The sequence below is a fragment of the Cricetulus griseus genome, chromosome 2 (genome assembly GCF_003668045.3).
Source record: "Cricetulus griseus strain 17A/GY chromosome 2, alternate assembly CriGri-PICRH-1.0, whole genome shotgun sequence".
NCBI classification, from domain to species: domain Eukaryota; kingdom Metazoa; phylum Chordata; class Mammalia; order Rodentia; family Cricetidae; genus Cricetulus; species Cricetulus griseus.
This window is the reverse complement of record NC_048595.1, coordinates 296,098,273-296,116,002: the sequence shown is the minus strand read 5'-3', so window position 1 is coordinate 296,116,002 and position 17,730 is coordinate 296,098,273. Positions and strand designations below refer to the sequence as shown.

The window sequence follows — 17,730 nt, the reverse complement described above, 5'->3', positions numbered from 1 at the left end:
AGAATAGCTGAGAATCTATTTCTTTACCAGCCATAACACTGAACAGCCCCTCTTTGTTTCAGTTTCCTTATCTGTGCAATGTGAGGGAACATGATAATAGCACCCATTTCAGATGATTACATAAGGAAACAAATGGTGAACAGTGCCTATTCCAAAGCCAATGCCCACTATGAATGAGCTGCTGGCCAGTAGAGAGACCATGCAGCCCTGTAACTGACTCTACAACTCTAGCTCCATCATACACTCCTCTTGGGACCTTATTTGATATTTTAGGTTTTGAATTATTTACTGAAAAGAGATATAATAAAAACACTATCTCTGAGAGTCATGGCACATAACAATAGAGCTGATAATTGAACTTAGGAAAAGGTCCTGGTACCCCTGAGCTGATGGATAGGCCCAAGTGCCTTACTTTTCCCCTTAGGATTAAGTTTGGTACCATCACTACCAAAATAATTTTTGTTATAGATTTAAATGTACATTAAAAGCTTCTTAGGTCTGAATACACAGTGTTAATTGTAGTTTAAAGTTTTCCCAAGCAATATCTTGATCACCAAATTGTGAATTCCAAGCTATTGATAAATTCAAATTATGATACTGTTGGCTGGCTTATTTCCTTTGTTAATTATTTAATAAATTGCATTTGTGTAAACTAAAAGGAGAGCCAGGTGGTGGTGGTGCACACCTTTAATCCCAGCACTCAGGAGGTAGTGGTAGGTGGATCTCTGTGAGTTCAAGGTCACCCTGATCTACAGAACAAGTGCCAGGACAGGCTCCAAAGGTACACAGAGAAACCTGTCTTGAAACACAAAACAAAAACAAAAACAAAAATAAGAGAAGGAGATTCACAAACAGAGGAACACAAACAAGAATTCATTAGCAAAGAAGGGAACCCAAATTTCTTTAGAAGCATTCAATAATGAACTTAGATTTTTTACCCCAAACAATAATAATACTTGTGTAACTAGGAGGCACTTTATGAAGATGACTGTACCTTTACCAAGAAAGCACCAGACATGATAGATTAAAAGAATATTTAGTTTAGCTTCTTCAAATAATAATTTAAGTTGAAGTTTTGGACATCTTCAAATATCCAAGAGGGAAAATATTAACAGGAGACATTAGGACTGATTTGTGGTCACCACCTTGGAACATTTATAAAAAAAGGAATCAAGTTCAGTGCTGATTTCCACCTTACTCCCTGTGGACAGAATTTTCTGTCCCACCCACATCAGCATCCATCAGTATTGATTGTATGCATTTATGGAGGTTTTTGCTTTTTGTTTATTTGGACAGGTCACCTTTATCTGGTTAAAAGTCTGCAAAACATTGTACCAGAAAGTCTTTTAGAAGCATACTTAGAACTTTCTAGTACAATTCTACATTCAGGAATACAACATATAATTTACAAAGCTGTTTTTAAAACTATGGATGGATAATGACACTTGGGACTTCTTTTTGTCATAGTCAAACATGGGAAATACAGATAGAAAAAAAAAGATTATAATAGCTTTTACACAAAGATGTAACCTTAAAAATTACTGTTTTACATGAAAATCCTCATGAAAAATATAAATACAAGCTAAAAGACTTGCTTGGTACCTTGGTGTTTTATGTGCCTAAGTCCCCATAGAGTTAGATACATATTAACGGTGGAGATGTGTTAGGCTACAAGAATGGATCTTGATATGAACATTTGGGCTCATTATGTAGATTGTCAGATACAAATGAAATCACTCTATTATTAGGCCATTCCAGTCTGCAAGATGGAAGGACCACATCCACCTGACAAGAAAAGGCACAGAAAACAGGTGATGTGGTTCACTGTGCCTGGCAGTTCTGTTTACTAGTCATTTCAGCCTCTCAGCACACACTGTAATTCCAGTCCACACTCCTCTGTAACCGCATGACTCCCTCTCAGGCTTCCTCTAGGCTTAACCATCAAGCACATGCTGGCACTAAAAATAACTGCTCTGCTCTCTGTGCCTCCGGTCTGCCACCATCTTATTCCTACACACTCTGAACCCAATCCATGACAAGTATTTCAATAATAAAAAAAATTCATGTTAGTAGCTTGGATGGACAGAGCCCTTGGATTTGAGGGAGGAAGACTTACATTTTCTGTGGCTTCTGATTTTATTACAAGCCTATTAGTAAAACTCCCTATGTATCCTTGATACACACAGTAGGAAATAAAGCGTTAGCTGCCATATGACGAGTAATAGCTGAAATGTGTGAGCGACTTAAATCATACATTTTATATTGATTATAATACCAAAATCACTTAGTTGAAGAAAATCTATTACAATCTTAGTAAACTATCTCCACTGTTATTTTTTTTAACTTCTCTTTCCATTTTTTAAAAAATTATTTTTTTCTAAATTTAGGCTATGAAAACAGAGTCTGAGAAGTCACAATCAAATAAGGTAAATAATTTAAGTATGTGTGTGAGTTTATTATTCTGACCTTTTTTTAAATAATAATGAATGAGTTTCCTATATGGGTAAAGTGATTTGTCAGCTAATTTAAATAGCTTTGACTATTCTGTTAAATATAAATTCATAGAATGCATATAAAATATGGATAATGTTAAATTGATGCACTGTTAAAAGGATATACAATATTTCATTAACAAAACTATCTCACAAGTTATTCAAATATAGATTTTAATCAAAATTTTTTAAAGAAAGGAACAAAGGAGGAAATGTCAAGCAGAGGAAAATAGAGTTGTTTTCTATGTAAGCCTGAGGGCCTGAGTTCAACCCCTAGAACCCACAGCAGAAGGAGCAAACCATGGTGGATTTGGCACTCCACCATGACACACACATGTGCAAGCACACATGTTCAGACACAAAAAAAATGCACACACATCACAAACACACATATTCTCATGCACATGCATACACCTACACACATACAGATGCACTTACTCATACCCATACATGTGAATACATAGAATATACTCACAGAGACACATCTGCATGCACACACATGCATACTCACATGTACACACACACTAACAACTTTAAAAGGACAAGGGCAGTGCAAGCTATAGGTACCTTGAAACACTAGGAGCAGTGTGCTGAACCTGCCCCTAGACCTTTGGATGACAGTGGGCAAGTTAATCTCAGCCTTTGCTGGGCTGGTGGAGATGTCATGAGTCACTCAGTCCCTTCCTCTGGGAACAACTACTCTTGCTTCCCTGACCCTTGGCTGTCCAGTCTGAAAATCATTCTTCTCCCACAGAAAAGTGGATTTCAGAGTGCCAGCAGCAACACACCTTTCTCTGCAATGCAGTGCTGTGCTTCATTCTTTCAACTGTTTAAGCATATGCTTAGATAAAACCACAAGGTTTCTGTAGGGCAGAGAACTGAGTGAAATTTTGGAAGCACAGATATAGATGGGGCCATAGGGTGATTCTGCAAAAGACCTGTCAGTGACCTGCCTTCAGTCTTTACATAGGGGATTCTAGAGGGAAGAATTTAGCAGCTAGGTGAAAATTTATCTTCTGTTCCATATTTTAATGCTTGTAGTTTTTTCTGCCAAACGTAATTGGACCTGTGGGGATGTGATCATATTTCATCTCCTATGGACAGAGATTTCAAAATGAATTCTATGGGTGGCAGAGAGCACAGAAAATTTAGTTCAACAAACTTAGCACTTACCGTAGTCTTTTGATGCCTTTGTAGACAGTCTCACAACTACTGATCAATCTTAGGGAATGTACAATGCAGCCCAGCATTTAGAGAAATATATGTCTTTGGGAACGTCTTTCTAGAGGAAAGACTCTAGAATTGCTGCCAATGGAGACTGTTGGCAGGTCACTTTGACTGTAGTATATGCCTGAAGTTTCTCCTGAGGACAGAGTGGTTTAGTCAGATTGAATTCATGGGCCAACTTGTAATTATAAAAATAGCAGATTCCAATACATTAATTAAGCTTTTACTTCTTTGACATTAACAGCCATCTGTGGCTCATGAGAAAAAGTCTCAAGAAAGAAAGCCAAAGGAAAGCTCAGAGGTAAGCACCTTTTTCTAGGACTTGACCCTCTATAGCAGTTTCTGTTGTAAGACAGACCTGTTTCCTCAGCTGACACAGCGCCATCGTATGGTGGCAATAGTAGTGTTCAATGATTCCCCGTCTCCTCCCTCCAAGATGTGGTTTCTCTGTAGCCTTTACTATCCCGAAACTAGCTCTATAGACCATGCTGGCCTTGAACTCACAGAGATCCTCCTGCCTCTGCCTCCCAAGTGCTTGGATTAGAGGCGTGCACCACCATCACTTGTCATGTTCAGTAATTCTTAATGAAGGTTTTAGGAGGATTTGCAATATTTCAGATTTTGTACCTAAAGTACCATAGGGTTTGCCTCACACTAATTGATATTTGTGTAATTCAAAACTTCCAAAAACAAACTGTTACCATACAGCCCTTATTCTGTAAGAAAAATATCTGTTTTAAACTACCATCAAGTTAATAACGTATGTGTGTGCTTTCAGCCCCCAAACCTTCCCAGCCATGCTTCAGATGCAGGAAGTAAGCATGCTCATAAAGAAAAAGCAGTTTCCAAGTCAAATGAGAAGATGGTGTCAGAGAAATCGGCAGAACCAAAGGTGAGCTTGATGAATATGAAGCCGCTAATAGCAACTTACTATTAGAATATGACCCCTCGGGGCCCAAGGTTGAATCTGTGGGGTTGCACTGGATGCATTTGGTATGATTTAGGACTGTGGTTGTACTGGTTTTGTAAGACACATTGTAGGGATGTAGAATTATGGAGGACCTGAGAAAGGTCATCAGAGAGATTTAGGGAAATGTACTGTCCAACCTCCTCCTGCTGCTTATGGTGACCAGTCATGACAAGGTTACAGACTCTTGTATCTCCCAAGCAGAGAGCTTTGAAAAGAGGCTGCCTCCTAGTCCCCTCTAAACTTGGCTCAGGAGCCCTGCATTCTCATTCATATTTGTTCTGTCTCTCTTTTTCTGTGCCTGTGTGTGTGTGTGTGTGTGTGTGTGTGTGTTATCTCATCTATGCTTGAATCCATGGGCTCAAATAATTCTCCTGCCTCAGCTTTCAAAGCATCTGGGAGTGCAGCATGACTGTCTCCCTCTGCTTCTTTACACAGAAGTTCTGATGCATTTTTAGGACTTGGTGGAATTTATGAATTCATGAAACCTAAACTCAGAAATTGATTCTGTAATTACACAGTTGGGGGCCCTTTGCTCTTAGAAGAAGAAACATCTATGAGACATTTTTCATTGAGAGCATTTGGAGGATTAAAAACGAGGCCCACTTTACAATGGATTTTCTATCAGAGTTCACAAATATGTGATTCAGGAATTTAATACAATACATGGTTTGTTTGCTTGTTTCAACAATGTTGTTGAAAATTATTTTTAACTCTCAAAATTAATTTTTAATTAGGTGCTGGCATAAGATGTCAGGAAATTTCACATAAAATCCAAATTTATAACTTCTCTCAAAAGTCAGAGTATCTGGCGAACTGAGTTCAGATGAGAGCAGCTGACAGGAGAAACCGCAACTCCTTTGTGGGTTCCAGTTTACCACAACACATTGAGCTCATTGGCTAGGTGCAATGGTGTTTTAACATTTGTGTAACCTGAATGGACTCTGTGGGCTCTTGAGCCCAGCCCTTTGTTGTTCCCAACATTGTACCCCATGCAGAAAGAAGCTAGCAAACTCTCTCAATGGTGATTCCATGAAAACAAACTGTCAGGTGTTGGAGACATCTGAAATTCATGATCTTGGTCATAGTTAACGGTACTTGCTTAGTCCTGCCACTCTTCTGTCTTTGCTCTCAGACAAAATCACAAGATGCTCCTGTTGCTGCTGGAGAGAGTGTGGTTTCTAGTGTGAGTGTGGCTGCAGCATCAGACAAGGCGGATGGCAAGGTGAGCACACATACAGATGTAACATGGTCCTCTCTGCTTATCAGGCTTCAGTTCTAAGAAGCATATAAAAGGCAGCCTGGCCTTCAGAAATCATGGGCACTGTGTATGAGTTTTTGTGAAGAAGAGCATCTGTTTGGGGAATTTAAATAGAGAAAAATACTAAAATAGTTTTGACATGTGTATATCCGTTAAATACTTATTGGGCACCTGGCATATAAATCCTGGTATCAATGCCAAAGAAATTGCAATGTAAGTTGGTTCAGGCCCTACCTTCTAGACTCACAGGTATGAAATGAAAGGCATAAAACATTTGCAGGTATTTAGGTAGGCATTACACTCAGCTTTGAATGTTTTCAGCAGCAGCAGCCTTAACTCTAAATCACAGTCACAGCAAGGGCGTGAGTTGATAGCATGGCAAGCCCTCACTCACACCATTGTAGATGTACTGGCCCATCCAGGAAGCCTGCCTTGAAGCCTTGGAGGAGCTTCAGATGCCAATTTGAAAGTCACAGACAAAGCTAAGAAGTGTGACACATGCCCTGCAACATCTTCCTTTTTTGGATCTTGGGATACTGGGCACATTAGTTTGACCAAACTCACAAACTCTTTTAAATAGAAACACTCTCATATGAAGGTTTTCACAATAAATTACTTGTATGTTTACTCATGACTCCCCTCTCCCCCATTACCTAGAACAGTCTTGTTACCATGAGTGTACTCAAATGAGCTAATTTGAAAATGAGTAGATTTAAGGGCAAGGACTAGATATGTTACTATAAATTCTTTTAAATGTATTCAAAGTTCGAGATTTGATTCTAGGTATAAACTAGCCCAAGTTATCAGTAAAAGCTAAATGATCCTGCTAAGAAAATTGTGCATGGAATTCAGTTATTCATTACTTGATTATGGAACTTTCTATAAGTTATTTTATCTGACTACTCCTGATTCTTCCCCAACTCAGTAGGATTAATCAGATATGTCTTATTTTAGTATGTGGCATTATAACTGACTGTAGAATGTGCTAGCTGCAGGCTATCCCATCTAGTATTGAGGAAGTTGAAACTTTAATTCAGGCAGAGTAAGGGAGGCCCCTTTAGAGAGATATCTTGTGAGGAAAGGGTGGATTTCATCTGACTTGGGGAATCCACAGGACGGACTTTGAGAGAGTAGAGACCTTTGAGGTAGGCATGAAAAGATAGCCAGGATTCCAGACTCGCAACCATTTCAAGGTATTGAAAATGTTTAAATGAGTTCTGGGCACAAGTGCATTCCAGTGTCAGAAAGCACAGGGAATCCAGAGGTGGCAGTAAGACCAGAAAGACGGGTTAAGGCTGCTGGAGAGGATGCTGTGGGTAGTGATGAGGAGGTGAAGGTTGCTTGGGGGCTGTTTCAGTGGTGCTGGTAAGTCATTGTATAGTGTGACTTAGAGCTAGGATAGAAGAAGGGGGAGCTAGTCAGTTATTGCAGAGGTGAAGCCTTCGGGTTTAGAAGGGAGTTGGCCAAAGACAGAAGAGGTAAAGTAAAATGTACAGTGTTAAGGGGTTTCAGAATCTGACCTGAGTAGGTTGATAACACTGAAGTAAGACACAACAGATGCAAAGCTTCTGGACATCCTCACTGTGTGATTCAAACACAGGGTCAACACTGAGAGCAAATGTCTCGTTGTGAGTGCATTAAGGGCCTTGCAGTGCTCAGAGCCTCTGGTTACCTTTGAAGGTCAACGAGCTCATTGAATTCACGTGGACAAAAGGGTGCCTAGGTTGGGATAGACTGAATTGAAATATGCAACAGGCCTAAGGAAAGATAAGTGACAAAATAATTAAAGTACTGTTTGGCACTCAGAAGAAGGGAGGAAAGTTGAAGGGAAGAGGGAGGGAGAGAAAGGAAGGGAGACTGTGGAGGTGGAGAGAAAGGAAAAGATTCAGACAGGAAGAGGGGAGAGGAAGGTGTGTGTGAGTATGTATCTACAGAAGGTGGTAGCTGACTCCCGGAACTGGCTTGCACCTGACAGTGTTTTCAGCATCAAAATAATAGCAGCTGATTATGTAATATTTAATTGTATAGCAAGTACTTACATCGTGCTTTCCAAGTATCAAACACTGGTTATCACTAACATAACCCTCACAACCCCTAGTTAGGTAACATCACCTTACTATGAAACCAAGGGACTGGAGAAGTTACTGATAAGTCTCAAGCAGCCATGCATGTCACTGATAGTACAAATGCAAGCGGCCTGGTATCTGCTTCCCAAATTTGATGCTTTCCAATGATACCCGGCCCTGGATGGTCGTAAATTAATGAAATAGCCTCACCAATTTAATTCCTGCCAAGAGTTTAGTCCTAGAAGACTTGAGATAGGCCACCATCACAAATCACTAACATACAGCATATGTGCTATTGGAAACAGAGCAGAAGACATGCCCTAGGTGACAAGACAAGGGCACAAACACAACAGCAGAATCAGAGTGTTGCTTTGCTGTGGCAGGGGTGAGAGATGAGAGAGCTGACACAGTGATGCTCCTTAGGGTCATCTTCAGAGATTATGTCTGAACAGTCAGGAAGGTTACAGGTTGGAAAGTCAGTAGCCATCTTTGAGAGGAACCACAGTAATTAATGGTGAGAGAGGAAACTCAAAGAAAGAACAATGATATATCAAGGTAAGAGACACATTGATCTTGATGAGTGACAGCAAAGACCTTCAGAAAGACCTTGTAGAGTTGCAAGGCCCAGACCAGTATGGTGAACAAAGGGCCAGGCAGTCCTGGTACAGATCATGGTTTTGTTCCTTGCTCTGCAACCCAGAGAAAGTAGCCTCATCTCCTCCACCTTCCTTCTTCTTTCCCCTTTCTTAATCTTTTCCTTCCTATCCTCCTTTACCTCCCTCCTCTCCCTTTCTTGTCCCTTTTCTCCCACCTTGTTATATCTTTCCTTAGACCTGTGAAGGACTTAAGTCGGTCTATCACAAAATGCTTCCATTTTCCTGATCTCTCTAAGCCTCTCTTTCCCATCACTGAACAGGCTTAACATGTGTTTAGTAGTTCTGAAACATATAACATTAATATCCAGAGCACATCAGGGGACTAGTACTTGGACTAGGCTATTATATTTGAATGATTTATCTTAAATCTTTCATAATGTTGTTTCATAAATATATGTGAAAGTTTTTAATGTCCTTCTAAATTTCCACTAGAAAAAAGAAAAGAAATCATCAACTCCAGCTTCACGAGTGGAGTCCAAACCAAACAAGCCACCTGGCAAGGTATGGAGATCCAAGTCAGTTCATCATCAGACATTTGTCCTCTGCTGCTTGTGTCAGCCTGAATTCTTGTGGTTTTAAAGGAAAAATGTAATCACTTGGAGTTTAAAGAAAAACAACTGAGTTGAAATTGCATCCTTCATACTGTTTGTACCATTTCATGGTATAAGCCTCTGTTTTGAATCTAGATCCAGTACACTGAACTTATTTAACAGTTTCTATTCCAGAAATATGTGTTCTTTAGCAACATTATAGCTGATTGAGACTTGGCAAGCGACTTCTCCTGTCCCTTGGTTTTAGAGTGGAGACATCTTGGGGGTTGTCTAAGTCTTCTGTATTACCTCTCTACTGGTAAAGAATATAAGGTGCTCCTTTGAAATCTATTGTCTCTCTCCCAAGAAACCACAACAATAATTTAAGAAGTAAAGAAAATCTAAGGATAATGGGCCCTAATTTCTCTTAAATAACTTAGTAATGTGGAGTCCTGGAAACCATCGTGGGAATGTGGTCATCTTCAGTGACACTTTTAGGTTTGATGTGTGTAGTGAGGATCTTTGCATTTCAAGTGCCTGTTTACACTGAGTCATCCATAACTACAAAGGTGGCAGAAACCTCTCAGTAATGTGCTGAGTTCATGTTGGCAGACTGAGCTGTCTGCTCATATATCTTTACCACTGATTTCACATGACTTCTCTTCAGAGCTAACTTTGGGCAAGCAAGTGAGCAATAACAATGCTCTTAAAGAAATGGACAAATACAGGAAATTTCATTTTTTAAAATAGCTTCTATTGGGAAGAGGTGTTGTCCACAGATTTTGTAGTATGAAATTTGGAAGTGGTGGACTGAAAAGCAACAAGTACCACACGGCTAATCCTTGCATTTCTTTTTCTGTTTTAATTGTCTGTACCTTGTCTTGGCAGCCTTCAAGAACTAATATATTTGTTGTTCTAGTTAATAACTGTACTTTTAAAATTGGTGATGCTTACCTGAATGTGACTTTTTATCTTTCCAATGAAGAATCTGAACAGTGCATCTCATAATAGAAATGGATTGAATTTTTTATTATTTTTGAACTTGGAAAAGTTACAGTATTTGGTACATTTTTGTAGTTAAAAATAAAGGGCAATATAGCTACCAAATAACATTGACATATCTTTCTCTTTCATTTCCAGTCAGGCATGGATGCTGCTTTAGACGACTTGATAGACACTTTAGGGGAACCTGAAGAAACTAACAAAGATGAGCCACAATACACTGGACCAATAGTTTTGGTATGTGATTGGAAGCCAGTAAGAATTCATCCTCAATGGATAGAGTAAACAGGAGGGCATCCCATGTTTTGTTGATTATGTAGAAGCAGGATGGTATCAGTATTGATAATTGAAGTCAAAACTTAGGGGTGGGAGTGGAAATAGCCTGCCTTGTGACAGCTACACAACTGCATTCATTCGGGAAATATCTGATGGTGCTAAAACTCTCTCTGAAACAACTGACTGTGTCAGGAAATCTTGTTCTCTGTTGTTTACATTTCATGCAGTGAACTTGAATTTATTTTGATTTTTATGTCTTTATAATCCTGAGTTACTCTATTTTTAATTTCCAAAAAATAATGTAATTTTGTTTCCTTATATTAAAAATGTTGTAGATTAGATGAAAATATTTTCAATAGATACCATTAATTATGTGTTTCTACAGTTTACAATAAATAGAAAAACAGAAAAAGACAATTCAATAGAGAGTTAAGAGAAAGTTGTTGGACAATGAACAAATAACATGAAGGTCTACTAGGGATTTAGGAAAATGACATAAAGAATGAGGTGGTTCCCTTTTCGTGACCAGATGGCAAAAAGTTTCAAAGTCTGATAATTCAACTAAGGCACTAAGTAGGAAAGATGTGTCCCTCCCATCACAGATGCTCTCTAGAGAGAGCCTGGGAATCTTGTCATTGTGTACAGCAAAGGGCAACTGGCAGAACATTTGGAAACGATGTGGTTAACAGAATATCATAAGCTGCTCAGTGCTTCCTAGAAGGAAAATGGCTTCCTCATGCAACACCATGGCTATAATACAAAGCCACAATTTTAAATAAAATAAGCCAGAGGAACAAGATGATGCTATGTATATAGCATTTGAAAATATACAAAGTTATGATGTATAATGTTTATGAATTCCTATATGTGGAATAATATTTTTAAAATATGCTCCACTTTATAGTTTCTAAAATTGAAAAATTACATGTATCATTAGAAATAAGCCATAGGTGAGATGAAGATATTTTCAAAAGTAACAAAGTATTCACTTCTAGCATTTATAAAGAATAAAAAAAACACAAAGAAAAAGACAATTCAATAGAAAATGATGGAAATGATGGATTTAAAGTGCAGGGTGCAATCTATAAAGCTGATTAACATACCATTAGAACTTTAGGATTATGTTTAGTTTTAGCTTGTTAATGATTTATTTTCATCTCAATAGTTACAGACAATTAGTACTGGAATAGTAACTTGGTTTCATGTATCAGTCTCAGTATATTAATTGCATAATGTTTTTATGTGTGACTTAATTCCAGGACCCAATGGATTCTACCTACATTGAGGCATTGGGTATAAGAGAAGGGACTATTCCTCCAGAGTACAGGAAATTTCTGGCTGTAAGTTATCTTGCACTTTTATTTCACCATTTTTTTCTTGGAAGATAATTTCATATCTATCTCAACATTTAGAAAATTGAATTGGGCATATACAGTTATTCATATTAAAAAGTACTCCCTGTGTATTAACCTTCTGGAACATCCCTGACAATGCACCACAGACTAGATAGCTCAACCAAGAGAAAAGTATTGTCTGCTGTTTCTAGAGGCTGGAAGTGACAGTTAGGTTCTGGGAAGGGCTGGCTCCTTCAGAGGACTTTGAAAGGGAGCTGTCTTCTAGGGCTCTTTGCTAGGCTTGTAGATGGTTGTCTTCTCCACGAGTCATTTCACATTACCTTCCTCTGTGTTTCTCTGGGCCCCAGTTTTCTCTTTTCATAAGGACATTGGTATCACTTGATAAGGGTTCCCACTAATGACCTAGCTTCACTGGATTCCTTGTATAGAGATCGTGTATCCACATACGGTACCATTCTGAGGTGCTTTGGAACTTCAACATATGAGTGGGAGAACACACATCATAGACTGAGAATACATTTTCATCAATCAGAATAATTAATTTTGACTTCTTAACTTCTTTCATTTTTGTTTCAGAATAAGGAAGGGATCACAGGACCTCCTCCAGACTCTTCTGTGAGTTAGGGTGCATGTCTTCTAAGATCTATATCAACGCAGTGTATCTTTCTTTGTGGGCATAGAACTATCAGTACCAACTGGGCACAGTGGTGCCATCCAGTTACTCAGGAGGCTGAGTTCATGGCCAGCCTGGGTAAATTCTACCATGTCTCAAAGTTAAAAGTGAAATTATATCTGGGGATATAGCTCTGTGGGAGAGTACTTGCCTAGTGTGCAAGAGGTTCTGAGTTCAATATCCAGGACCAGAAAAACAAAATGAAAAAGACCTATCAATTCTGTATCTGAAGGTGATGACCATGTTAATGTCTCAATCAGACAGTGTTTCTTTCTGTTTGTAGAAAGAAGGTGGGCATGGGGGCTGTTTCACTGTTTCTTGGCCACATATATGTATGGAGTTGGAGATGATGGGGTCAAGAACATAGAAGGACATAGTAAATGCCAATAATTATGTGTAATTATGAGCACATGTAACCACATGTAACTCTGTTAGAAGGAGGGAAAAGGAGGAAGCACACTCCCTTCCAAACATGGCTTCCTTCCGGGTTATTTATTAACATTTCTCATTTGGTATCTAAGGAATGCAAAGAATATTTCTTTGCTGGACTCCTAGTCTCTAGTTTGGCTCTTAGGTGTTAACTCTGTGCTCTTTTCTCTAGAAACCCATGGGGCCTGATGATGCTATAGATGCCTTGTCATCTGACTTCACCTGTAGTTCTCCGACTGGGAAGCAAACTGAGAAAGAGGTATTGTTTTCAGTCCTGTTAAGCAGGACTTTGCTAGAAAATAATCTTGGATGTAAAAACATCATTTTAGTTCTGTTTATCACAATTGAACTTCCATCACCTGTAAATATCTTTTGTATTTTCTTTTTCAGAAATCAACAGGGGACGTTTTCAAAGCTCAGTCTGCTGGAGTGACCAGAAGTGCCATTCCTCCCCAGGAGAAGAAAAGAAAGGTGGAAGAGGTACTTACTTCCTTAAATAACCAGGGCCCATATGACAACAGTTATTTATCTAATTTTGCTTACTTATGAATAATTTTACTGTAACCATAAAAGCCCATCTCATGTTGTAACACAAATACTGCTCTTGAAACATGAAATCTTAGACTCAAGTTCCTGAAGGGAGCTTTGTGAGTCATTATAGGGCTGTCAGCACAGCTGTTTCTGCTGCCTCAGTACTAAGCTGTAATGTAATTCTGTCTTCAGAGTCCATCATGCAGCTGCAGGCTAGATGTGAACACATGACCGGTGTGAACTGTGCTGATAATGCTAAGGACCATTTCTATCAGGGCTGTCTCTGCTTCTGCCCTGCTGGAGCCTATAGTTTATTTTTATCTCCCTGTGAGAGCATCATGGGGAGTGCCACACCCTGACAGTGGAGCTCTGTCTTCAGAGGCCACCTCAGCTTTCTCACTTACATGAGCTTAGCTGTTGTGCTGAAGAGCCAGGCTTTCAGAAGACATTTTACAAACACAGTTTTAGAAAAAGAAAAACAGAGTCTTACAAGTTTACTTGCTTGCAGCTTTTATTTTGAGAAGGGTCTTTTGTAATACAATTTTTATTATAATCATATGTCTGACTTGCAAAATAAGTCTTGAAGTCTGCCCTATAGTTGTTTCTATAGGAACAGGCTGGTGTCTTACACCAAGTTTTCATTCATCGGTAAGTCTTTTTTCTTCCTCTTTTAATTTCCCAATCCACAATTCACCTTCTGTATTTAAAATGTATATTTCACAAACAAGCAGATCGTTCATATGGATTATCTAAGCTCTAAAGCTCTGAAGAGTTTTTTGTTTTGATTTGTTTTTATGCACAGACCCTTTCTCTTTTAACAGGATGTCATGAGTGATCAAGCCCTGCAGGCTCTGTCAGATTCACTGGGCACCCGGCAGCCAGACCCTGAGATCCACCTTAGCCAAGCTGAACAAGTCAAAGAGGTACTGACCTGTAATTCAAGCAAGCACTGGCACATGAGTAGATTCCTTTGTATTGTCTGGTAAATGTAGGTATTTATTGCTGGGGAGTGAGCAACCAAGGCAGAGGGTTAAGTGTTCACGTAAAACATGGACTGTATTAATACTTGAAAAGTGAGGGTGTGGCTCAGTGGTCAGGTACTGGCATGGGCTGTGCAAAGTCCTGGGTTGGAATCCAGCACTACAAGAATGCAAAACCTTTTGGTCCAGTATATTGGCATACATCTGAGATACCAGAACTGAGGAGGCTGAGGCAGGAGGATTGTGAATATGTTTTAGAATAGCCTATGCTACATGGTGAGACCCTGTCAAGAAAGAGAGTGAAGTGGGGGGCAGGAAGAAAAAGAAAGAAACACTAATCTGCTTTGCCAAAGCTAAAAAGGCTCCTAACTAAGCAAGATAACAGTAGTAGTGTGGTAAGAACCTGTGAACTTTGCTTTTGCTGGGTATTTGAATTTGCAATTTCACAAGAGTGCTTATGGGGGGAGATGATGGGAGAGTGCCATGAACCTTCTTTTATATAGCTATGGGGGAGAAGGTTGACAAAATTGCCTCAGGTTGAAATAAATTGAGCAGAAGTCACTCAACTACTTGTTTACTGGAGCTCACACACACTTACAGCATGTTTGTCTCATGTTTGCCTTCATGCCCTTAGTGAGCCCATCCATCTACCAGCTTGTAGCTGGTAGAAGTGTGATATTAAGTTATGATTTTTATATACTTTTTCAAATCAGTTCTCTGGGAAAAAGGAAAAGGACAGAAGTAAGCTCTCTGTATCTGACAAGGCAGGAATCCTGGAGGGATTAGGGGCACTGTCCTATCAGATCAGGGAAAAGAAGTTGGCAAGCAGCATTGTCACAATGCCCCTGTCTCTGCTGTCATTTCCTGTTCTGAGTTGTCAAGGAAGGGCAATCTTCCTGACTCCCAGGAACTCTGCCTAAGTTTGAATTGGCCCAAGTCTACTATGGGCCAGTTTCTGTCTTCTACTTTCTGGGAGGGCTCACCTGCTGCAGTATGGCATGAGAGGCCTCGTGATGCTGAACACAAGGGAGCTGGAGAAACAATCCCTGTCCTTCAGGACCATGTGGTGTGCTCAGAAGAAAAGGAACATGGGTCCAAACACTGTGAGGTGCACATTGCTCAGAGCCATGCTGTCTCTAAGGAGGGTGGTCTTAGTGGAGCCCTGAGTAGAGCCACAAGATCCTATACTGTGGTTCTATCACCTGGGGGCTATGGATTTTACTATTGCCTCAGGCTTTTTGTAAATAGTCAGACTAATTTAATAAGACAATACATATGGGAAGAGAATGTATAAGCCTGATAGAAGTCCCAGGACACTCTAACTAACCCAGTCACTAACCCAGATGAATAGGTGGGAAAAAGTTCATGAAAGGAACTTACGAACTTATACAGCAGCATGGGTAATTCCATTAATCTCTGGAGTGTGTATGGGAGTATGTTTACTGTCCTAGAAAGCAGTGCGTATCAGTAAACTAACAAAATAACCTTCCACTTATGTCATGCTAGCTCTCCCCTAGTCCTAAACTATAACTATCTCCTATCTTTTTATAGCAGTCCATGGTCATGTCAGCACCTCCCACATTAGGCAGCCCCTCCCACATTAGGCAGCACCTCTACAAACTAGGGAAGTCTCCAGAGAACAAACCCAATCCCACTTCAAGTCTTATAACAGACCATACCATAAAATAAGCATTTATTTAGCCTATAATGATACATTTTAAGCCATCCCCATTTTTTAATATGTGTACCTGGTCCAGCATGTTTGCAATATGGTAGAATTTCCCTTGGTCTTTTGGTCTTTTTGGTGTCTTGTATAGTGTAGCCATTTTAAAAATATAAAGATTAAAGAGGCTAAAAAAAAAAAAAAAAGGCTCTAGCTGTGTGTGTATCTGCCCATAGCCTGGAAGTATGGAGACACTCTTGCTGTAGAGATGGTCCTTGATATTTACAGAGTCTCCTTTTGGACTAGACATGGCACATCTCTGTGAGTTGGGCAGTATTGCTACATATCAGAACCCCAGAGACAGCGATAGCATAAAACCTGAAATTCGAAAAGAAACAAGACATTTTCATCCTAAATAATATACAGCTATAGTCCAAGAACAAAGAATATGGCCTGACTCACTAAAATTGCTTGATACTTTTAAAGAATTAATTTAAAAAGTAGCCAGTCCAGTGTGAGGCTGAGGTGGAGGTGGAAACAGTGGACAGACTCAGAATTTGCTAAAGTGAATTGCACTGCCTACCTTAGGTTCTGAGTTCTAAACCCTTGCCCTGAGATAGATACAAATCCTTACACATGGGATCTTAGAGGACTCACCTGCAGATTTCATTACAGGTGCTATAGAGGAGAATTGGTAGTCTACTACAGAGTTAATCATGTCTAATGGATTTATTTGCTCCCGGTTTGGGGATCTTGTGAAGTAAGTCCTGCTGCTTTTGAAAGAAATCCTTTATAAAATGGTAAAGTCAATTCTCCCTGAAGAAGCCACACCTGTGACTGTCTTCCTCTTCTATTGCTGAACTGTATGAGAGAGTTGGATATGTACTTTTCTGTCTCCTAGGATAACTGCCCTGTTGGGCAAGATATATGGGAGCTATTAAAATAACTGCAAACTAACTTCTGCACTCTGCTTACTGTCCTCCAAGAAGCCTTTATTTACTTTAGTGAACCTTTAAAGTCAATGAGGTAAGGAAGGGTTATTAACCAGAGAGGTATCACTCCCAAGGGTGCCACGGCTTCCTAAATCTTGGACCAAGCATGGTGTCTATCCCAGTGCCTGCTCACAACTGCTTTTCACAGATTTACACTTTGTGGTTTACAGAGCAATTTGAACACTTTAACCTAATCTGGGCTATTTTGAAATGTAGGTGCCATGGGTTTATATTACATCATCTGATTCCTGCTGTTTTTACCCATCCAATTTTATCAGGCAAAAGCAAAAGAAGAAAGGCAGGAGAAGTGTGGTGAAGATGATGACACAGTTCCTTCTCAGTTCAGGTTAAAGCCAGCTATGGTAAGCTTTCTGCCTATCAGCAGCTGATTGGCTCTCATGCTTATATGTCTCTCCTTGACACTAGGAACACAGCTGTCCCACTTGAATTAACTCTGATCATGCTGGACCCTTTTTTCTAGCCTCTCTGCAGTCACAGGACCAAGCCCCTCAGGGATGATTTGTCCTTCTATGGCTTCTAAAGTAGTCATTAAAACTCTAACCTATTTGACTATTTGAAAAAGTATTTCCTACATTGTGAAGTCTTATGTTCAAAAACGAAGCAGTGTTT

The 17,730-nt window shown here is 39.5% G+C and overlaps 1 protein-coding gene across 9 annotated transcripts in view; it reads left to right on the top strand.

The window, feature by feature from the left end:
- The window catches only part of Cast (calpastatin), a 97,588-nt gene that overhangs the window by 54,088 nt on the left and 25,770 nt on the right, over positions 1-17,730 (top strand). For 4 of the 9 annotated variants that reach the window (XM_027401860.2, XM_027401858.2, XM_027401861.2 and 1 more), the window contains 13 exons: positions 1,749-1,811; positions 2,388-2,426; positions 3,964-4,020; positions 4,498-4,611; positions 5,822-5,911; positions 9,102-9,170; positions 10,340-10,438; positions 11,737-11,817; positions 12,409-12,447; positions 13,107-13,193; positions 13,325-13,414; positions 14,287-14,388; positions 17,379-17,462. In XM_027401860.2, coding sequence (XP_027257661.1) covers positions 1,749-1,811; positions 2,388-2,426; positions 3,964-4,020; positions 4,498-4,611; positions 5,822-5,911; positions 9,102-9,170; positions 10,340-10,438; positions 11,737-11,817; positions 12,409-12,447; positions 13,107-13,193; positions 13,325-13,414; positions 14,287-14,388; positions 17,379-17,462 — 1,014 coding nt within the window. The remainder of the gene's footprint in view (positions 1-1,748; positions 1,812-2,387; positions 2,427-3,963; positions 4,021-4,497; positions 4,612-5,821; positions 5,912-9,101; positions 9,171-10,339; positions 10,439-11,736; positions 11,818-12,408; positions 12,448-13,106; positions 13,194-13,324; positions 13,415-14,286; positions 14,389-17,378; positions 17,463-17,730) is intronic. The other 5 variants (XM_027401859.2, XM_035440461.1, XM_027401863.2 and 2 more) reach the window with 3 other exon arrangements.